Source organism: Oxyura jamaicensis, chromosome 2 (assembly GCF_011077185.1).
Source record: "Oxyura jamaicensis isolate SHBP4307 breed ruddy duck chromosome 2, BPBGC_Ojam_1.0, whole genome shotgun sequence".
NCBI lineage: Eukaryota > Metazoa > Chordata > Aves > Anseriformes > Anatidae > Oxyura > Oxyura jamaicensis.
The window spans coordinates 94,144,951-94,168,543 of record NC_048894.1 but is presented as its reverse complement, the minus strand read 5'-3'; the positions used below and the strand labels follow the sequence as shown (position 1 = coordinate 94,168,543).

At 39.8% G+C, this 23,593-nt stretch overlaps 1 protein-coding gene across 1 annotated transcript in view; it reads right to left on the bottom strand.

The window, feature by feature from the left end:
* GALNT12 (polypeptide N-acetylgalactosaminyltransferase 12) overlaps nt 1-23,593 on the bottom strand; it is a 47,749-nt gene that overhangs the window by 6,000 nt on the left and 18,156 nt on the right. The window contains exons 5-8 of the mRNA XM_035318920.1: nt 22,566-22,683; nt 16,185-16,361; nt 13,576-13,707; nt 5,734-5,847 (exon numbers count right to left, since the gene is read on the bottom strand). Coding sequence (XP_035174811.1) covers nt 5,734-5,847; nt 13,576-13,707; nt 16,185-16,361; nt 22,566-22,683 — 541 coding nt within the window. The remainder of the gene's footprint in view (nt 1-5,733; nt 5,848-13,575; nt 13,708-16,184; nt 16,362-22,565; nt 22,684-23,593) is intronic.

Below are 23,593 nucleotides of genomic sequence, written 5' to 3'. Positions count from 1 at the left end.
ACCATCATTCATTTGTAGCAAGCCACAAATAAAAATGCTTTGAAAAGCAACTACTAGCTTGAAATCTACCACCTGGCATTGAATCCAAGAGACTTTGACTTCCTCTTGAAAAATATTGCTCAGACCTACTCCTGTGATGTAGGCTGCTTTATAACATTTGTTTTATGCCAGAAATGTGTCATCATTAACAAAAGTCAAATGTGGTAACACTGACCTGATGTTTTATTTTCTACCCCAACAAGCATGGTTGCTCCCTATCCATTAAGCCCTAGTTCACAAGTTTGGTATCTGGTTAGCACATGAAGATCCTGCTTCTTCAGGCACCACAATGAGCAAATGGCATTGAGCATTAGTGAAAGCCTGCAAGCTGCTGATTATACCAGATATATCAAGAGTAGATGAAACAGTTACTAGGGCAGAGCACTTCTTACTATTAACATCTTTCCTGAGTAACATTTCAAGGTCTTGCATCAAATTTTGGAAGAGAAAAGCTAATAAAATAGTTAATTTCTGGATAACATTAAGGATTGGGGTTATATTACTAACAACCAAGTACATGTGTCTCCCTGCCGAATGATTATACAGTTCTTTACCCTACCTACACTGCTTCAAACAGAATAAATTCTTCTGGCTTCAGGCTTTTTCAAGATCCAGTAAATACATCAGGTAAATCTCTTCTTCCTCAAAGGAGGAGGACTTTTTTTAGTGCTCTTTCCTTGCCCAGTGGGTTCTACGAACAGAAAAGAAACATTTTCAAATTGATCTGTGGCCCAGTAAATAGTGGCCTTACTGCATCTCTTTCCTTCAGAGAGCTGGTAGACTCCCTAAGTGCCATCGGGAAACTTAGAATTATAGAATGGTTTGGGCTGGAAATGACCTTAAAGTCCATCCAGTTTCACCATCCGCACTGTAGGCAGGGATGCCACCCACTAGGCCAGGTTGCTTAAAGCCCCATCCAACCTGGCCTTGAGTACTTTGGGGTATCCACAGCCTTTCTAGGCAACCTGTTGCAGTGCCTCACCATCTTCATAGTGAAGAATTTCTTCCTTGTATCTAATCTAAACCTACCCTTTTTTAAAGTTGTTACGCCTTGTTCTGAGGCCTTACTTGATGAGGCCTTGAGGCCTTCTGCCCTGTGCCTGCCACTTCTGGGAAATCTGCAGGACATGCCACAGCTGCATCTGGGCACACTGGTACAAGGGATGGCGGCTACCTCACCAGACTCTGAGACACGCTCTTAGCCCTCTCTGTCTGGCTACCTGCTGCTCTTCTGCACGGTGGTAGATTCTTGCACTTTGATAGACGCTTTCTGGGTGAAAGAACCAGCAGTGATCTTACCAGGTCTGATCCTCCTTTCATGGAAACCCAGGGGCTTTACTAAGGTCTTTGTTTGTCTCTCCCTGTTTGCCTCAAATGGGACTGGCTTGGGGGTATTGTCAGACACAGCTCAGTAGTAACCAGTCCTCTTACCACATCAGGAAGGCTTCCTGCCAGCACACATTGGTCCCTCTGTCCAGCTTCCTAGCCATACCAAGAAGGGCAATGGACTTTCCTGGTCTTGAATTTCAAAGCCCCTTACTCCTCTCTACCTGGGTAGACACTTCCACCACACAATAGCCTGATACTCAGTAGCCCTAGTATTGCACTTGTTGTGCCTCTCTTCCATGTGCACTTAGTTTCTATCACCATAATTGTATCTTCACCTTCTTGCTATAAAGAAAATACAAATTTTAAACCACCCACAGTTAGTTCTCTTACTGCTTACACAAAAACAACGCAAAAGGACTGAAGGGAACCCTATTCCTTAGGCCATGGCATTGTTCAGTTGGATTCAAGGCAAAACAGCAACAAATTACCACAGACCTCAGACAGTTTTCTGAGAGTGGTTTTACTTACTGAGAGATAAAATGAGAGTAGGAACTGGACTTCATAAATAATCAAGAGCACAGAGCTCTCTCCTCTCACCACAGTGCACTCAGATATTCAAAGGTCACCTTAAGTGGAGAACTGCTTTCAGTGAAAACAGCTTTTGCAGTTGTCCCCCACATAAACAGCCACCTGCCGCTAGCGTATCATGCCAGAGGATGGGTGTGCTGGAGTGTAAGATACATATGGCTGGCCAAGTTAACATTCACTCATGTTAAATTCTACCATGATATTTTTGGAGAATAACTTTCCTGAGCTGTACACTGGAGAATAAAGTTCACTCCCTGCACACCATGAGATAGTGTGAATGTGCAGCCATGATGATCACTGTCTGGGGAAGAAAGTGGTGAATGGTGAAACAAACACTGCAAGTGGAGGAAGGGATCAGAAGGAAAAAAATAGAGGAGAAAAAATGGGAGCTAGTTGGGAAAAGGAAATACATGACAAGGTGTAAAACATGACCTAGTGTGGGGAACTAACTGGTAGAAGGAATATCTGATGAGAGAGACACAGCAAGGAAGTTAAAGAAAGAGTGTGAGACAGCCAGTGTGGAACAGGAAGTGGTAAAGCACTATGCGGAGAAACAGGAGCTGAGGTACGTGGCATAGAGGAGGGCACTGAGCTGAAACTTGCTTGTGAGGGTTTTCTCTAAAGTCCTACAGAGTGGAGTGACAAGCAGAGTGGAGGAGAACAAGCAGAAGAGTTCAGGATCAGGATGGAAGATGCCCCTCCAAATATTGCACAGAAGTTACAGGCTACCTGCTGTTAGAAAATATCTGCAAAAATCTGTGGTGAAGCACCCTGATTTCCTCAGCATTGATACAAGAGGACGACCTTATCACCACAGGTTCCATCAGCTTAAAGTGGTGGATGTACATGTGGGAGATTTGAGCTGAGCTAAGGAACTCACAAGATCTAGAACAGCCTGTCATTTTTAAGAATGACTGTCTATAGGCCATGGTGAAGGAGATGGAGAGAAGTATTCTGTAAGCCAGAAGAAGGAGGTGCTACTTCAGGAATCCTGAATCCCATTTCCAATCTCACCTGTGTTTCCACATCTCATCTTAGTTTAGCCTTCTTCTAGTCTCACACTCACGGTTCTTCCTGCTGTCCACTTTTTGTCACAGCGCTACTACTTTTAACCCTATTCATGGACCCATTTGCCAACTGCTATCTCTGATTCCAAGTCACAGAATCACAGAATCATCTAGGTTGGAAGAAGAGATCTCCAAGATCACCTAGTCCAACCTTTGACCTAACGCTTACAAGCCCTCCACTAAACCATATCACTAAGCTCTACATCAAAACGTCTTTTAAAGACCTCCAGGGATGGTGACTCAACCACTTCCCTGGGCAGCCCATTCCAATGCCTAACAACCCTTTCAGTAAAGAAGCTCTTCCTAATATCCATCCTAAACCTCCCCTGGCACAACTTTAGCCCATTCCCCCTCGTCATATCACACGGCGCTTGGGAGAATAGACCAACCCCCACCTCACTACAGCCTCCTTTAAGGTACCTGTAGAGAGCAACAAGGTCGCCCCCGAGCCTCCTCTTCTCCAGGCTGAACAGTCCCAGCTTCCTCAGCCGCTCCTCCTAAGACTTGTTCTCCAGACCCCTCAAATCAAGTCCCCCTATCCCCTTCCACCAAATCAGTCTTCAGAGCTCGTAACCACTTCTTCTTCTGTAGCACATGCCCTGTACCATACCTGCTGTCCTACCTCTGTCCCATATTTCTTCTGCCCTCTGTTACCTTGTCCCCCCACCACCTTAACCTGGCTCCCATCAGCCCTTCCACACCTCTTTCCTAATTTCACTGATATCGTTTTGCCCATTTTCTGTGTATAGCCTTCCCTCTGCAGGCTTTGCAATTCTCTTCCGTCATCTCATATTTGCTTTTGCAGGTTTACATTGCTGTCAGGTTATCTTCTCCATTCCTCCTTCTTCCTGCTCCCTGGACGCCAGCAGAGGGAGCAGTAATCGCACAGCTCAGAGAGCACCACTGCTGTCAGTCCGGTGCTTGCTGTATCACAGGTACTTGGAAGTATCACACCGTAAGCAGAGCCGTGAGAGCATCAAAATCCAGTGATGTGGTATCTTCACAGTGGACTCACAATAGATTTTTTTAGTGCTTGATAAGCAAAGTATAACTATAAAAATGTCATATCATAAGAACTCTTTTCTTATAAATTTTACTTTTTTTTTTTTTCTTTTGCCTTCTACCTTGTAATACGAGAAAAAACAAATCTGTAAATGCCTTTTGTCTGTGAGCAGGTAACCCTGTAAATGAGACACTTCTCAGTCTATGAACATAATCAACTTTGTGATAAGGAACTGGCTTAACTGTTATCTTGTTATTAATCCATCTTCTGTATCGGTGTAGAGACGCATGCTCAGCTTGGGCAGGGAGCTGAGCTGAGGGAGTAAAATGGGTTGGTGTGACTTCATGTGCTTGACATGTCTGTCAGTATCAATACACTTTGACTTTTATAAAGCACGATTCACTTCCTCCCTTTCTCTTCATCTTTACATCCAGGACAGAAACTTTAGGCAAGTTAGGACATAAACTACACAAAGTAATAAATAATACCAAACAATGGTTCCACCACTTAAGGCAATGAACTTGCTGGCAGAAACAAATCTTCTGTTAAGATTTGAAACAGAGTGCTCAGACTGTTGTTTTTATTTCCTAACTTATAAAACATTTTATATTAGAAGCTTCCTCCTCAATACAGACTTGTTTTTCAGTCCTCAAGCTTTTTCATTTTTTAAAACAGAGCTCAGAAAAACAGCTGATAAACAGCTTATGTGCCACAGATCTCTGCTCCTTTTCCAAACCTGTTTTTCCTTTCTGAAACAAATGTTTGGATTAATTTCATAAACACACAGTTAAGCCACTGAAACCATCACACAGTTATGTAGGGTCTTGTTCAAAATGAGTATGTCTCCACCCCTCCCCACTAGAAATATGCCAGATAGCCTAATCTGAGTCTGAAGCCAAAAAACAAGTACGTTATACACCACATGTCAAACACCAAATGCTAATTTTAGAAGGTGGTTATTCAAAGCCATGTAAATCAGCCACTGTAAACTGGCATCTGGTGCCCCATGGCACTTTTATTGTGGTGTTATGTGGAGGGCTTGATGGCTATCATAGCTAACCACTGTTGCACAGAGTTTCAGTGTGCACGGAGGAAGATACTAGCAAGCATTTTCAGCTTCATTATTTAAAAAGCAAGAAAGCAAAAGAGCATTAGAACGGATTCATATTCTCAAGGATTGTATCGTCTTAGCCCAGGAGGATGTTTCTGCAGATGAGAGTAGAGGAGAAGATGGTGTTCTGAACCTCTCGTGCAGTTAGACAAGTACCAAGAAGAAAAAAGGCCAATGACAGACACAGGCAGAATTAGGTGAGGTTTGCAATGTTATTAAGGGCTTTTGTGACATGAATGGGCAAAAGATCACAGATGTGCTAGTCTGTCCAAGACCAGATGGAGATAAGGGAACACTAGCTTGTAAGCCTGATAACTGCACTGTTGTGCTATTAACCCCTGCTAATGAGCTCTGTGGAAAGGCATGACCAAGGTATTCATGAATTCCCTGGTCTGGAGAGATACATCTTTATAACTATGAATATCTGACCTCAGGATACATTGAAATTAAAAGCATCCAGTGGGAGAATCAAAATTAGATCTAAGATCATCTCACTGTGGCAATATATTCTCTTAGCCTTATTGCAATGCTTTTTACCATACTTTTCACGTTAAAACCACTGTATTAGCCAAAATGAACATAAAAAAGCATCTTACCTGATTTTGTCCCATCCCATGACATGGGTAGAGTATGACCCTGTGTCCAGTTACTTCATGTTCATTTGAAGGGTTATAATCAAAACAGAAGTTGACCATTCCTTTACTTTTCAGCTAATCAAAACAAAAGAATGTGTTAAATTAAGGAAAATAAGGAAAATACACTGCAGTCGCTTTACACCCATACTGCTAGACTGTGAGATTTATATCCCAGAGCCGGTTCAAATGATTTAGAATGAACCAAACGGATCCAGTGGCAACACCCCTCTCAGACTAAAGCAAAATAAAACTTTTGGGACTGTCTTGACTTTGGGCATTGAGCCAGCCAGCCACGATGGCTTCCCCTAGGAATGACACCATGTCAAACGAAGTGGGCAGGAATCACCTACCATCAAGCTATGTTGAAACCCAACCCCTACTTTCAAATTATGTTGAAATCCAGCAAGCCTGCAACACATACAGAACCAAAGTCCAAGTTGCGTCTTGAATTTCCACCACCCAGGATCTACTTCTTCAATTTGCTTATGAAAAGAAGACTACATCCTTTTCTCAGCTTTTGAAGTAAGAGATGTAAAACAGATTTGTTCTAGAAAGTACACCAGTACCCTCTTGAGGTTGAAGAGACAGATTTTAAAACCAAAAACCATGAAAACAGGTAAGATTTATCTTTTGGAAGAGACACTAGGTATGATATTAGATATTCTTTATGAGTAGTGCTGATCTCTGAAAAAATAAGCACATACATTTTTCATAAATTTTAAAATATTAAGCTACATCATTTCAAAAAAAATCAGGCTAATTAACAAGGATTCACATTTAAGTATTCAGGAGCCAAAGGTAACTGAAATTAAGTGGAACAATGCCATAACAATTACAGACTCCTTGTATTAGACAATTAACCAAATTAAAAGGAAAAAAAAAAAAAAAAAAAAAGAAACAGAACAAAACAAGTTTTGTAAACACACGTTCAACCTGAATGCCCCCATTACTGGGTGTAATTATATCACAGACAAAAAGAACAAGCAGAGCAAATCTCAGAAGTTACTTCAGCAGGGTGCAATTTCACTTCTCTTCACTGGTAGCCATAATTATATCCTCCATTCTTAGTGCAGAGAAAAAGCAAGACACAAAGGATTTGTGAAAGGCTAAATCCAACCAGCTAAACCCCAGAAGACCCAAGCACGCCGCAGAACAAACCACAGAAGTAAGAAATTTAAACACTTGTGTTCTACATATATTTTACTTTCCCATCATCGACTTTTATTACTACCTGATGTCTTCTTTCTACTGCTTTGTACCCACTCCCGCTGACAGGCAGCCAGCTCCCAGCACTCGGTGTGCTTTGGCTGTGAGCCCAAGCCAGGAGGAACGTACTGGGGGGCAGGGAGAAAAAACACGGTGCTTTGGTCCTGCATGGTGGCTTGGTCCTATGGAGACGAGAGCTAGAGGCCCTTCCTCTTCCTCCCACCACCTGCAGGAGGCCTATGGGAAGATTTCTCCAACTGCCCATGACTGTCCTATAACACTGCAGTCGTGTTATAGGACAGAGAGAAAGTAGCAGGAGGATAGAGCAGAGACAGCCAGCTCTCCTGCACCGAGCAATCTTCACCTCCTTTCCCCCTGCACATCCTTCCCCCAGTCTTCCACCTCTTTTGGCAAACCTACTAATGTGTAAATGTATAAATTTGCCTAATGTATAAATGTAGAACTGCAGGCTTTGCCTTTTAATTCTTTTCTGAACATGCTATCACTATGCATTTGGTGCAATTTTTCATTAAAGTTGTTGTTTCATCAAACATCCAATTTTGGCATATTATAAAAATTCATTCTAATTTTTAACATCCAAGTATACCAGGAGTGAAATAAATCCTCTGGCCATTCTTTCCACAGGCAATGAATGCTGCTTGGTTTGATGGGAACACGATACACTATTGCACCTCAATTCTGAGCTGTCGGAAGAAGACAACACTAGGCAAGAACTATATTAACCAAAACAAACAAACAAACCAGGAAAGAAAACTCTTTTACAGATGATTTTTTAAACACACACCATAGGACAGACAAAACAGTAAGCTTCTGACATTTATACATTCTATGTAAAAAAAGTCAACTCAAAGACACTTAAAAATGATAATCATATCTCTGGAAACATAAATCAGTTTCTGTTGTTGTCAGTGGCTGTCCTCATGATCAGAGGGTCGCTCATTAGTATTTTTTGCAATGTTTGACTTTGCTTGACAGTCTACTGACTCCAGGAGGAAAATGACTGTAGCAAGTGACTTATCCTTGGTGCCTTTCCAGACAACCTGAAGCCTTTGCTATCACTCCATGTGTGTGCCCTTCATCGTCATTCCCTGGCATTTGCTTTAGCATGTGCCTTTTGTGGCATGTAATTTTAAATAACTTATTTTAAAATGCCATGCACCACCAGAACTACCACAACTTGGGCACAAGAATGCTCTCCCATGCATGTTACACAATGTCCAACTACAAAAAAAAAAAAAAAAAAAAAAAAAGGACAAAAAAGCAGTGTAAAAAAGGAAGTGTAAAAAGCTGTGTAAAAGACTACTAACTTAAGTTCCACTTCAGATGGTTAAAAACTCAGTCTGCACTCATATGATGCTACTACATATGCTTTCTCATTTTCTTCTTTGAGGCATAAATACTTCTGATACATGCAGACATATTCCTAAACATACATGGTGCGCATTTCAACCTGGCTCTTTTAGCTTGTTTTATCAGACATTGGTAGATGTTCTTTCACACCCATACTTTATCAGGAAACCAAATAGATGTTTTAGACCTTACGTGTGAGGATAGCAGATGACCTGATAAATAGATAAATGACCTGATCTGAGATGGCAGAGATTTGAAAGTAATCAGATTTTCAAATCTGATCACAGCACCATTTACGCTGAAAAATTAGCAGTCAGTTCCTAGGCAGAAAAAAGCCTGGGAGAATTTGTTAAAATAGTGTTTCTCTTGTTAAATGAGAATAGACAGTTTAAGTTCTTTTTACATACACTAGTTCTATCAAAATAGTAATCATCCATTCATTGCTGAAGCTATCTTTGTTCCAATATCCACTGTAAACAAGTCATGCAATAAGAACAAAATTTTCTCCATGACTTACCTCAATTCTTTTGCAGAATGCTGCATTAGAGAAACAGAAGCAAGAAAAACGTTGATCACCTTGCCATTAAAACACAGAGTTCAGTTTTAAAAAGTTCTGCCCATGCTGTATTACTGGCTGTGCCTTTTCTCCACCTTTGTCTAGTGGTGAAACACTGCAGGTCTACTTTACAATGCCAATTAGCTACTGTTCAGTTTGGAGGCTGGGATGGGTAATAAACAGCAACTAGTGAGATAATCAGCTCAGATCTTTACCTGTTACTACTTGTACAAATGCAGTCTGTTTTTTCCTAATTTCTGGACACTTGCATATAGCTATAGCAATACAGATGATATTCTAAATAATTCTTTGTATTTTTTTTTAAGATAAAATCAATTTTATATGATTGTAGGCACTGAATCAACAACAGATTTTTAACATTAAAACTTCATGATACTATTTGATAAACACAGCCAGTGGAGCACAGCCAACCTTCTTTTTCATCCACAGAATAGAAGAGAATCCTCTTTATTCCTCCACTGTGACACTGGTATTGATGCATTATTGGCATGGGCAGATAATATCCTGTGACACAGTAAGACATGAAATTGTAGCAAGCCAACAACTTCATGGTACTGACCAAGCGTAAACTTTTACCTCAGAGTTGATTCCAGCAGTCACAGGGAACAATTTTATTGACTGCATGCTATTTTCATATCACCTTTTTTTTTTTTTTTTTTTTTTTTTTCCAAAAGAGTGCAATATCTTCAGATTTCTGTTAACTCCTGAACTGCGTGTACAACACTGGTGACTAAGATTGCCTGAATGAAATGATAATATGACACTGTTGCAATTCAGCTGCTCACCTCAACAACTGTAGATCTCTCTAGGAAGCTCAAGAATATACAAGCACATCTCAAGCTATGTTATGTTCACTCAAGATTAGTATCAAGCACTTGAATTTCTTCCTCTTCTTTAAAAAAAAAGTCTGTCTCAAGCTTTAAGAGACTACACAGCTAACAAAGTGGTGGAAAAGCCCCTGCACCATGCACAATCCTACATACTTGCCTATGTTGGGTATCAAATCTCAAAATCTAGTCAGTGGTTCTATCTTAGGTACCAATTCAATCTCAAGTGGCAAATTCTAAAACATCATCATAATAAAATTTGTAGAGGTGTAGCCCACAGGAGGTTGTTATGGAGTCTGATACCTCTGAGAACTTGTTACACTGGACATGCAATACTTTTTTTGCTTATACATCTCGAAATACACAGCTCAGATCCCTTCTTCTGAAAGCCTGTCCATATACACCACATTATTTAGGTAATTCATAACACGATCTCTAATTTCTTAGTAGAACAAAATTCTTCCTAGGTTTAAAGGCTGATGCTGTCTTTCCTCCTGATCTTTTTTAAGGCTATGTCTGGTCTGAATTAAAAGAAAATTATAACTAAGCATCTGGAAATTCATTGTACATCAGATGCTCTTGGGGAAGAATGTGGAAGTAAGCTATCAATAGAAAAAAAAATGAAATTTTTGATCTCTCAGTTGACTCAGTTGATCACAGATGTCTTTAAGGATAGGTGATGAAGAGTCATGGACTAGATAGTTAGAATAGGTATCTATCGGCTTAGTTGCTTCACATTCAGCCTGAATATTCCCTTGCTTTGTAGCCGTGCACTTCCACAGTAACCACTAACAGGAAAAGGTCACAGCACTGCCCAGTTCCCCTATCTTCACATAACTGCACAATGCAGCAATGTCACAGTGCTGATATTAAACCCAAGGTGGCTCAGAGCCCTTCCTAGAGGTGCCCACAACAGCCACAGCAAGCTGCAAAACCAAACAAACCACCAACAACAGAATCCAAGTCAAAATGTTTAATTTCTGTCCTATGGAGAGCTCCAAAACTGCACATGCACAACCCATGGACTACTTGTATACCTGTTCAAGGCTTTAAAATGGCTCAAAAAAGGCAGGTGGCTTGAGCCAAAGAAGGAGATAGACCATGCCCATGCTCTTAACCTAGCAGCTGAGGTGTCCTAAAAAAAAAAACTCCCTGCACTCTCTGTGAGAGCTCTCGAAGTTTCTAGTGCCCTTTGCTTCACCATGCCACTGAGCTAAACAGTGCTGGGAGCTCAGATGGGAAGACGGATTGACTTCTCCCAGTTTTCTTTACTCTTCAGAGAAAATAGTGAATAGGGATTTACAAGGTGCTCCTGCACAGATGCTATGTAAGAAAGGGTTTTGATCAAATGAAGTTTTGGTAAGGTAGTTTTTTGGAATTTGTCCTTATGGTTATTTTCTATCTGATGTTGGTAACTCATACAGCAATTTAAAGGTTTTCCAAAATTGACTCTCATAGGGACCTCTTTATACTTAATGTTTGAGATAATATAAAAGGGGAAATTTTAAGTTTTGAACTTTACTGTTCCAGCTCTGGAACTTTAAAGAAAAATCTGACTTAAATTAAAAAAAAAATCACAAACAAGAACACAAGGAATATTTATAGTACCCCTTCTCAAAATATGATTCTGTTCAGAGTACTGAGTTGAAATCAGCATTGTGACATTCCAGATTTATTGTTGCTAAATGGTTTTGGCATGAAGCACAGTAATTTTATTAGTAAGACACCTTTCCGTATTTCTAGGCCTCAGGTAGTTCATAAGAAAGGTAATCATGACTCAAGAAAAAAAATATTCAAAAATCTGTATGTTTAAATAAAGTTGTAGGCAGCAAACATTTTCAGACAACCAATCTTGGTAGAGATAGTAAAAATTTATCGAGGCATCAAGAGAAAAACGTTAGCACAAGTGTCTAGCTGCCAGTGCAGGACACTGAGTTCCACTCAACAATTCTTGCATTTCTTTTATTACTTTGTGGCTGACCTATGGGTAATCTTAGAAAGATTTTCAATTTCAGTGTAAAGATTTTCAAGGGAGGGAGAAATCCCCATATCCCTTTGCCATTTTTTTGAAAAATTAAATAACCTCACGCTAAGCAGAATGTTAGCAAAGCCAACATTTTTAAACACTGTATTTCTGTAAACCAAAAAAGCACTACACAACTAACACAGGAGTAAAGAACACGATCAATGATTCACTGAAGTTAGCATGTGGGACTCAGTATCCACAAATCAGTTGAATCAGTAGGTGTCATTTCTGTACTGTCACTTTTTTAGAGTATAACTGTACTTTAATCACATTTTAAATTCTTCCTGCCAGAAAACGGTGTATTCTCATTATTCTCACAACTAGATGACAGCATTTACGAATTGTTTTTAGAGAAATATATAGAGCACACCTAAATTACACCGTTGATACCTCCAGGAGCTCTGAACAAGAATTATTTTTTCAAGGTATTGTCCTAGACACCTTTCTTGAGGATGACACACACAGTTAATCATGAAAAGAACTGCACAAATCTCTTCCCTTCCCAAGAAGGGAGAAACACTATCACCACCAGGAGTCTAGGCTTTCTTTTGGTAGGCAAAGGGTGCAGGCAGAGGGGAGGTGCTGGATAATGAAGGATACTACCCTTCCTACCACTGATCACATAGTTTTGCCAGTTCAAGTGCAGGCTCAGAGACAAGTGGAGCAGGCTGATTGCTCTTTTAGAGGCTTCTTGTGATTTTGTTGCATTGGTGCTGACCGATGCTCACCCAGAGGGAAATGTAGCTCCCTGGAGGAAACTGTGCTGTTTCCTTATTACAATCTTTTTCATTCAACAAGTAACAAAGCTAATAGAGAATACTGCAGTGAGATGTAGTTCCTATCTGTTTTGTATGCACACAGTGATCCGTCTTTTTCCCTCCTGCAAAGAAGACCCAGCAGAAACTGAGTAACTGGAGTACAGACAACAGCAAGCTAAGGCTGTTGTGATACTGTCTGGATGTGATGAAGCAGTGTTGGAATGCAGCTTAGCTAAATTTGCAGAGTGACTTAGATATGACAAAAGTACCTAAAAGTCAATGTGGCATGTGTAATCAGGGAGGTATGTTATACATCTTTGCCAGGCAGAAAGGTGCAGCTTTGTCTTCCTGATACGACATGCAGCAGGTATATGCTGATTTTTTAGTTATTTGCTTCATTATCTGTCTCTATCCCTTCCAACTGCAATTACAGTAAAATGATATATATACATGAAGCTATAGTTTATATTTATTTGTAAGTTGCAAATAGCATAGAAAGTTGTCTCTTAAGAAAGGAGAGGATTCTCACACTGAGCCAATGAAAATTGCTTATGAACCAATGCTGGTCAAAAGTGACCTCCAGATTAAAAATTAACACATTGGTTTTGATATAGAGTTCTGTATGATTGGTCATCAATTTTAATCAGATAAAATGTACAAATACGTGTCAAAGCACAGTTTCTATTTTCAAATTGAAAACTTGAACAAAATGCTTCAGTGCTTTTTTTGCTGTTGTTGTTATGCAACATTTCAAGAAATTAAAAAGTCATCCTTTGCTTGCTTTAACACTCTCAAGACGTCATTTTGAAGGTGTAGCTCATGGCAACATTACCAGTTCTCCCACCCTTTCACAGAACAATTTTATAAATAGTATCCCCTCATATAAAGATTCTGATAGAAACCACATCTTGAAGTCTACCAATTGTAACTAAATTCTATCAAAATTCCAGACTGGTTTTGACATAAAAATACCTTGGTAGTAAGCTAGCAGGAGAGCTCAGGGAACTGCAAGGAAGCACATTCCCAGCCACCACATACCATGCCAAAGAAGCCTGGTCTGTCCTCAGGTACGTGAAGCTCTGGGTACACGTTCTCCAAGAACCATTTGAAGTCCTTACATTTCAGCTTCTCTCGAAGGAGTCTCCTCTCCGTCACATCTCCATATGGTTCCTGAAAAAAAAATAATAATTAAAAAAGCAGAACAGATGCTCCCTTTTAAATTATCTGTATACATTATTAGGAACCGTATGCTAAAGTGATAAGTAGGACTTTTAACCACGAAAAATCCCCATGTTTGGGTGCTGCACTTGATTTCATTATCCCTCCATTTGTAAAACGTTGACAAAAAAGGAATTGGAATGGTACACACAGAATTTTAAAACGTTCTAGAAGACAGTCAGTCTGAGAAAACTCCAGAATATCCGCAAGTGAGGAAGTCCCTGAATACAGATTGCTGAAACTGAGAAAGTGTAGTGAAAAATACACTTCTTTTAGCTGGATAATTGAAAATCTCAAAAGCAGTGAACAAATCTCGAGAATTTTAAATTATTCCATCATCTATTTGTAAATTACCTATAAAAGCATTTTTCCACTTAGGTGATGAAATTTGTAAAATCTGCCAAGGTTTCCTTCAAAATTCATGTGGGTATTTTTTGGGCGGGGGAGCGTAAAATCTTAAATCTTCAGAGAAAAGCCTTCAATGTAGACTTTCTCCTGTCTACGGATGGGAGCACAGTTCACATCTTTTCATGACTATCTTCCAAATCTATCTTTATATTGACTAGGGACTTCAGACACTCAGGCATGATTTACTGTTTGCAGTCTCCAGATTCTTGCAGGTCACTTGACACACTCTTTTATCACACCAAAAATATATTTGCTTTTCTCAAAACTGTGGAAATATCACTGAAAACACAAAGCAGATGTAAAACAGAGGCAGAGATGCCTGCTTGAATAAACAAACAGCATGGCATATTAGCTCCAAGGTCTGAACATTAATCTTAAAGCAAAACTTTGCAGAACCAAATTCTGCAGCCTTAGCATCAATCATTTTTCCATTATACCGTGGAACTGCATGCTTGGGTTAGATGAAGTAAAAGTTTCTGAATTCAGCTGTTGAAGCCTATGGTGCACAGAATATTATGGAAACCACAACGCATTGGTGGCAGCTTTGATACATGAAAAAATGTAAGAGTCTCAGCGTACAGCCACCATGTTACAAGCAAGCCAATATGCGAAGCTTATGTTACTAGCACGCAAATAACCTTTAAAGTTCTGTCATGACAGGCATCAGCCGCCCAGAACTTAACAAGAAAAACTGCCAGCATGTATTGCTGTTTCCTCTTTGCATATGACACATGCAGAACAAGGCTCGTGTTGCCTGTGAACTCCCAGAGTCTTTGGATACACAAAAAAACATACTTCTCTCAAAGTCAGACTCCAAGGATAAAACCTAAATGCAGTTTATGATGTTAAAATAAAACAATTATTACTAATACATGGTCTATAATAACCTAATTGCCCAGTTTAATCTGAAGGAATATGAGGTGAAAGATAAACAAACTCAGCTTCCCCAGTCTTCTCCAGCACTTCTTTTAAAAACATGGTGATCTGAAGAATATTCTTGTCACAGACATTTGTACCGGGATGTGGGACACTCGCACATGTTAGGAACTTGCTAATTGCTGTCTCATCTCTCAGTTCTGGTCAGGTGTAGTCAGAGGTGGGTGTCCAGCAACCTGTGCTGTACTGCTTGTTTCTGCCTTCCAGCCTACAGGCCCCTCCTTATAAATATAAGCGAGCCGCCAATTTGCACACTGCTTTATTGTTCTGACCTACCCAAATTTCACACTATTTGTCTTCTGAACTATTTCGCTAACAAATGATCTTATATTTTCTTCCTCACTGATAATAAAAATATTAACTTAAAAAACAAAACAAAAAACCTAACAGAACAGACACTGCAAACATTCCAATAGAATTATTTTCATTTGAGTTCCCTGAATTGATTTTCATCAATTTAATGCTTTCAATATTGATTTTCTTTTATTTTTGTTTGTTTATTTAAATTGAACACTGCAGCAGTAAATTAAACTTGGAAAATCCACTTTGTTTTACATCAACACAAAGTTTCACCATTAACACAAGACCGGTGATCTTACTAAATATTATTACCAAGCTGTTCACTTAAAGATCTACTGCCCATTGACCTGCATTGACTTGCAGTAACTGTGTTTCTGTTCTGTAATTTTATGTGTATATATATATATATATATATATATACATACACACACATTTTAAATCGATAGAATCCTGGATCACCAGATCATCTATTTCACAGAAGCATACATTTCAAGATAAACAGTTCCTCCTTTCTTGGGTCAGTTGCTTAACTTTATTCTTTCATTTATTTATTCATTCATCCATTATTGTCACATGTTTAGCTACCTTCCCAACTTACTGAATTTCTAATTTTCCCAAGAAATTAAAAACTTTACTATATATACATTTATTCACTGTTTGGGAAAATGTTTCAGAAGAAATATTTTTTTAAAAAAGCCCTTCACATTAAACATTAGTTAAATTATCAGTTATTTCATTGAAAAGAAATTCAACTCTAATTCCAAGAACAATGGACTTTAACTCACCAAGCGAGCGTGTGGGTTTCGATGGTAATAAAGCTCTTTATATTCATCCATCCACACTTCAGCTGCACGTACACTGTTTGCCAAAGCCTTAGACCGTGAGTAAGGAGCTTGTTTGGGGAAAACGTGGCCTACGTGTGAGCATGGGTGGATCTCAAGACTTCCTCCACACTGCCATATCTGAACAAAGAATATAGATTGTACACCATTAATTTGAGTCTTTGCAAGCAGAAGGATATAGGGACAACAAACTTTTGCAAGGACAATACTTTCCTCAAGAACATCACAGCGTATTATAAGCAATGTATGCAATAATTTTGTGTCTCATCTAGTGAATAACATGGATTAAATTACTTCCTCATGAACTCAGAGCAGATCACTGGGAGTAATATTGCTGGTTTTATCCCCTTCTTAGTTTTATTTTCTCTAAAGGCACAGTAAGAAATAGTCCGCAATATTGCTACAGGCCTAAATGCAGTGTACTATTCAAGTTATACAGGCATTATTAACAAAAGCACCTTATTTCTAGTTCAAATTACTCAGACGAATAGCCTCCTCAGAACAAAACTGATGACAGTTACCAGAAACTTAACCTTTCTTTGCCTGTATTCTACTGGCAAGCTGACTTGTCAAAGCCTGTAAGCTTGTCATGGTGGAATACGATTACTTGTGTTCCCATTTGTATATTCACCATATCAGAATAGAGGTATGGGTGCCTAGTCATAAAATGTGACTAACCTTTTTTAATAGGAAAACTGGAACAGGAAGCCAACACGACACAGACACACACAAAAAAAAAAAAAAAAAAAAACACTAATTCTGTAACTGACTAACAGTGGGATAACCAGTATCAGTGGAAACAAGCTTTCCCCTTTCTAAGTAAACCGCTATTTCTACTTGTTGTTGAGGAAAGTACACGAGGCTTAATGGCGAACTGGCATAACTCAGGGCTCTGGCTCCCCAGGCCAGGAAACGTACACCAGAGGAGGTAGAAGCCAAGCACCAAGCAGGGACGCGAGTCTCAGCACTCTGTACAGATTTCCCTAATTATACTCCTTGCCCTTGAAAACTGTGGGCAACATTTCTTAATGGACCTTTTGCAGTCCAGCCCCATGGCCACATCCCCACCATCGGTTCGGATCTCCAGCTTGAAGTAACAGAAAGGAAAGTTCGGCCTGGTGCCTGCCATGTAATGCTGCACATCAGCACAACGCAGCAGGCTCCCAGTTTCTGAAGGGTGGCTAAAACATGGTTCCTTAGATTTAGTCAGGTGGGAGGAAAGGGAAGACATGTTGCTGCACTTGGACAACCTTGAGGCTATCACCAATGGCTCTGACAGACTTTCTTTAGAAGCTTTTTGCAGGCTGGTACTCCAGTGAGCTAATTCCCCTCGCTTATTCAACCATGTGTAGGTGGCAACTCCTGTTTCCCAAGTAAATGGAGGACAAGGAAATTGGGCTAAATGTTGCTTAAGGCGTACAGAGGTTTGCTGCCTGACGACCCCTTTGTATGACACATACATTTTTAATTACCTGTTACGGAAATGAATATAGCAGGCGGGAAAACTATGAGGCAGAAAATGAAACCTCTGTTCTTAACGATGACAACAGATCGGTGGTAGGCCTTCCCCCAGCTCCCCCAGAATTTTTAGGGATCCTGAAGTCACTACAGATGAAGGCTTTCAGCATCCACAAGATGGATGTTGCCTTCAGATGGCTGATTTATTTCTTAAGTTACTTGTGATTTCTCTCAAATATCGTAATTTAGAGATCAACGAATGTTGTCTCAGTTCCACTGGTTTGGTTTTGGATAATGATGTTAGACCGACAAACACTTCTACGTGTGGCACAACACTGTGCTTACTGACAAAATTTAAGCACTCGAATACATACGTTTACTTTTAACATAACTTAAATGATTTCTTAACCGTATAAGTAATTCATTACACAACTGTGCAGAGCACTGGACAATCTTCACTTCCTGGATTTAAATTGATTTCTTGGCTTTCATAGGAGGTTTCTCTAGTCTTTGCCTCATATAGGAAAGCATTATGGTTTTCTTTTGAACAGAAAAATGATTAAAGGAGTTACACAGCAAACCTACAGTTCTATGCTGATCTCTTACACAACTTGCATTTTTACAAATATAAGTTAATGCTATTTCAAAAGCCACTAGAAAACCAGCCAAGCACTTTCACTTTAGAACCTCCCTTCTTGAGATTTCTGTTTCAAAACAACAGCTATTTTACATTATAATTTTTATACCCAAGATTACAGTTTTTAAAACTGAAATTTATCAGACAAAAATTTTGTCAGCCAGTATTAAGGTCCATTAAATTTATTAAAGTCTATCAATTTCCATATTCATTCTATTCCATAGAAGTATTTTTAATTGATGATTTGTGTTTTGATCAGTCTGTTTTCAACAAGAAAATGTAAGCAATGGACCATAAAGTCTACTGAAGCAAAAGTGTGGAGTTATAAAAAGATGCACTTTTTTCTACTCTTCCATGAGAAAGTCTGATTTAAATGGAGTAAAGCAGCCCGACACTATTATTTAAATTGCTGCCAAAATGAGAATTCCACAACATCTGAATTTTCAGTAATTGAAATTCTGAATTTCCCTAAGAAAATAACTGTAGGTTGCTAAGCAGTGCTCATTAAATTCTTCTTCCTTCATTAAAAAGGTTTAAAAGTTCTTGTCTTACTATTACAAAAAAAATGAGATATACTTCAGCTACCTGATTCTTCAAAAGGTTTATTTATTTTAAAATAAAACATATTTTGACTTCTATCTAGAATCAGCTACAAAATGAGAGCTGTAAAATAAATCAAGGAATTCATCAGAGACACCAAATTTGATCACTAAAAGCTAAATAAGTGACTCTGTGGAAGCTTCTCCCCTGAAACTATTTCCATGTCCTGTAATAGAGAGGCACTTTAGATTTCATTTATACTTTACCTGCTCATGTGCATGCAAATATGTTTCTCTGCTAGATCTGTCTAGCTAGCAGCTCTGATTATAGAAGCATACCTTTTTTTCCCCACCACAAGAAGAAAACAAGGTGACATTGGTTTACTTTCACTTTCATCTTGACGTACACAGGCTATAAACATCTTTTCTTTTCTTTCCTGATGCAAGCATTCATCCCTGTAAAGAATAACAATAACAATACAGCTCTCACCTTGGGATCCCTGTCCCTGCCAGGCTCTTTGGAGAAGTGACCCAATTGCTGGGTCAACAAATGCTAAATAAGAAAAGCAAATTGGTGTCAAGAAAGTAGTTTGCCCTATGAGCTACATTCTCCGTGATAGCATTTTAGGACTCTGCAGAAAGAAAGAAAGAAAGAAAAGAAAAGAAAAAAAAAAAAAAAAAAAAAAAAGATGGTACATCCTGAACAAAGATGGGGGGATGCAGCCAGTCCCCTAGCCCATGCAAGCTACTGCTATTGAAGATGAAGTTTCCACGCTGTGAAACAATACAAAAAGATTAGAGAAGAGCCCAGAAGAGCCCAGGAGTTGCAGCAGGACCAACAGACAAGAAAATAATAAATAAATAAATAAATAATAATAAAAAGATTTAGCAGTAAGTAATTTTGCCTTTTTTGATTACACACATTTTCCCTTTGTGCTGTGATAGAGGGTGAAAGGACAGATCACAGACATACCAGCCTTCCCCAGAAAAAAACTCTCCTGCTATTGGCACTGCAGTGTAAAAAAAAAATAAAGAAAGAAATAAAAAATCTGCAACCAGCTCAACTGGCAAAGGAGATGAGAGGGCATTGCTTTGCATCCCTTCGGAAGAGGAGCTTCAGTGCCCATTATGCCCATGAAGTGAAATTTTATCTAGCCAAATAGCTTAATGCTATCCCAAATCAAGGCGCATTGACTCGATTCTGCATTCAGCACACAGCCTCTATCTCTCTCAGTCATAAGCTTTCAGACAAAGTTCTGTCCTTATTGCACCTCTCAAAACCACAGAGAACTTCTTCAGCTTAGAATAAATGAGGTGAGAGAAAGAGGAGGCTTGAGAACAAGTCCCTTCTTGTCCCTGGGAGGGGGTAGTGTCTTCAGAGACAAGAAGAATAATGAATTAGTTTACAGTGAGTTTCAGTATCCCTGCTCCTCATTTTCAGGTCTGGTAGGTCCAGAAACCACACAGATGAGGATTAGCACTGATTTATCCCTCTTGACCTTCTTCAGCACTGTGAGCAGCAAGAAGAGCACACAAAGAACGTTTTCCTAGTGCTCTGCTCCCTTCCGCAAAAAGCCTCACTGCAGGAGGCACGCACATGGGGGCTTGAAATCAAACAGAGGAAAGCATGTCACTTGCGGTTTGGCTCCAAATGCCTAGCCTAGGTCTTTCTGGCAATCTGCACTGGTGAAATCAATGTGCCCAGGCATATTTGCTGGCCCTTGGAGCAGCTGCCATGGCGCGGTCCACCCTGCCAACTGTCTGTCCCCAGTTTGACAGCCGCTCAGTCCATCTGCAGCCTGCAGGGAGCTGGACCAGCCCCTGAGAAGAAAACCTTTCCCTAAGTCAAAGAGGCAAAGCCACTGCTCAGTCATATTTTTGCGTCACATGGGGTCAAACGCCTGTTTTGGGGCGTTAGCAACATAAAAAAAGAGACCCCTGCAAGAGCCCAGCAGAGGTCAATACCTTGTCATACCTTGGTCTGACAGCAGCAGACAGACCAGAGGCACTCCCTCTAATATAGGGCAGGGGGTGGGTCTGTCCTTGTCCTGTCTGCAAACCTCGGTTTCCTGAAAAGTGAGGTGTGAAGAGCAGAGGGTGAAGAACTGCCCCCTCCTACACCACATGAAATATCTTACCCTAGCTAAGACTGCCTTTTCACAGTGACAAGCACCATCAAGTCTTTGGGGCTGCAAGTATGAACCCAATCCATTGCTGCTTGAGGCTCCCTGAGAAGCCTTGCAAAAGGAGGCACAAAAAACACTTCATCAACACTACTTTGTAGCTCCTGACCCTGTGACTGAGTGATTATCCCAAAGAGAAGTGCTTCCCTGTGGAAAGAAGAGACTACTGTAATGCACACATCAATGCAGGTTGCACCAGAACTGGAACCAGCTGGGAGATGCCTGCTTCAGAAGCTCACAGACCTCACAGAGGTGGGTAAGCTGCTCTGAGCCTCAGGCTGAGGCCCCCTGAATTTGCTGAGATGAGTGAGCTGTGAGGTTGGACTTCGATGCCGGAGAAACTTATCTCTCCGTGAAATAGGAAGCAGTCAGGACTTCACATCTAACAGTGATCCCAACTGAGAATTCCTCCTGCAGAAAGAAACCATGTCATTTCTGGGTCAGCACTTATTGTCCTCCTTAGCCCTTTTTCTTCCCCAATTTTTGTGCCCTCTTTGCTCAGATTTCTGCAGTACAGGAGACAGGCACAGCAGCCACAAAGACTGCATGCTTCTTGCATTAACAGAGACATCTAAAGCAAGGTATTCTGCTGATGCTTCCTTCCTCGTGAGTGTTTTTTTAACATAAAAATACGACTTATCCCTGAAAGCTGCTTTCACCTAGTAAAAATGAAACAAACCACCAATCCCCACCCCCTGCAATCCAGCAACAGACAAAAATGCAAATATGTATCTAATGAGGAACAGAAAAAAAAAAAAAAAGGGAAGGCATGGATGGTAAATTGTGAACTACCTGCAAGTCAAAAATGGAACTGTGGGGTAAATTTTAAACCGCTACTGTATTGCTTCAGCTACTTCGCCCTCTGCTTCAGCTAAGGGTGATGTGGGACAAACCAGGAGCAGGTAGCACTCAGTGGGAATCGGCAGCAGTACAGGTAACAGCAGATCTGAGGAGGACGCGTCTGCTTTACTCCTCAGCCTTGTCTGGCTCAGATCTCTCTCTTCCTCTGCCATAAGTCCTTTCCATTCCAGCACAGCTATCTGTGTGCTTCCTGCCTGAGCCCAGGTCCACCCTCTGGTGGGGTACCTGACTACAGTTCCTGGAGATTTTCCTCTTGCCTTTTGTAACCTTTATACAAACTTTTCCTGACATGAAACAGAATAAAGACTTAAAGAAACACAGGCTAGCTCATCCTGTCCCACTGATAACATCCATCAGCTGCTGTCTGTTCTCTCTATCAACTGCTACAGAGCACTCTAGAGTCAATTACAAATGTGTCTTTCCAACTATCTGCTTCAAGCCACAGAATGTAAACTTCATATTCTAATATCATACCTATATCATACCATATCATACCATAGTATCATACCATATCATACATTATCATACCATAATACTTATATTTTATGCTGACATTCAGAACATCTCTGAGTAAAACGATGTGCAGAAACAAGCAAGAAATGTACTTTTATTCTCATGAAAAACAACATTCCATTGAACCACCTACCCTAAATGAGAACTCAAGGTTTTCTCCTCCCCAGACTTCCATTCCTGTGTCGTATGAACCAAGATAATCAAAATACTTCTTGCTCACAGAAAACAATCCTCCTGCCATGGTTGGAGACCTATAAAAGAGAACAGCAACTCTGGATTGAATTAAAAGCAAGAACTATGAATTAAAGAACCAGGGCAATGGATTATAAATACATTTTTACTTTCCATTTTCTCAGTCCTCTGAATACAAAGTAACAGTCAGCCATTAATCAGTTAGGTACTATATTGTTAAGCCATTTGAAGTTAACTTTTTACTATTTGAACTGTATCATAAACGAGCTCCAGAACGTATTAAAATAAAAATAACAATAAAATGACAGAAGATAAAAACTGTTATGATAATTTTTTGCACTTACAGCATCTTTAAAACTGCCCATAAATGAATTGCCTCTTAACCTTCAAAAAACAGAACATAAGCAGAACTATTTTAGTCAGTTCTGAAATTCTAAGTGCAATATACGTCTGTATTTTCCTGAAATGGTAAGCAAACACAGATCTGTGCTTTAACAATTACTAACAACATTCCTGATCCCAGTAGTATCAAGTGGTAAAGCTCTCAGACATCAATGGAGAAGAATTAAATAAACATAGCCTCTGGAGAGATTTTTTTCTTCCTAAGAAGACCTGCCCACCTGTATTTTTTGTTTGCTTGTTTGTTTACTATGTTTGACAAAAAATCAGGGGCCAAGATTGGAACCACACTGACGGGGCACGCTAAAAGGGCACAAGGCCCTGAGCCACAGCACAGTTAAGGGATGTTCTTTCAGTAAGGTAACGTGTGCCTGTGTATATAAAATTGAGTAAGTTCAATCTTGCTCCTAATTGTTTACAGTCTAAGCAAATGACACTCTTTAAAGTGCCTACCAAATAATGCAGGGTGGAAATAAATTCAGCTGACACTTATGAATTTTACTAAATTGCTATTGATATACAAATTAACAAATGCTAGGCGTAGCGATCAGTTATTCTTAATATGTCAAA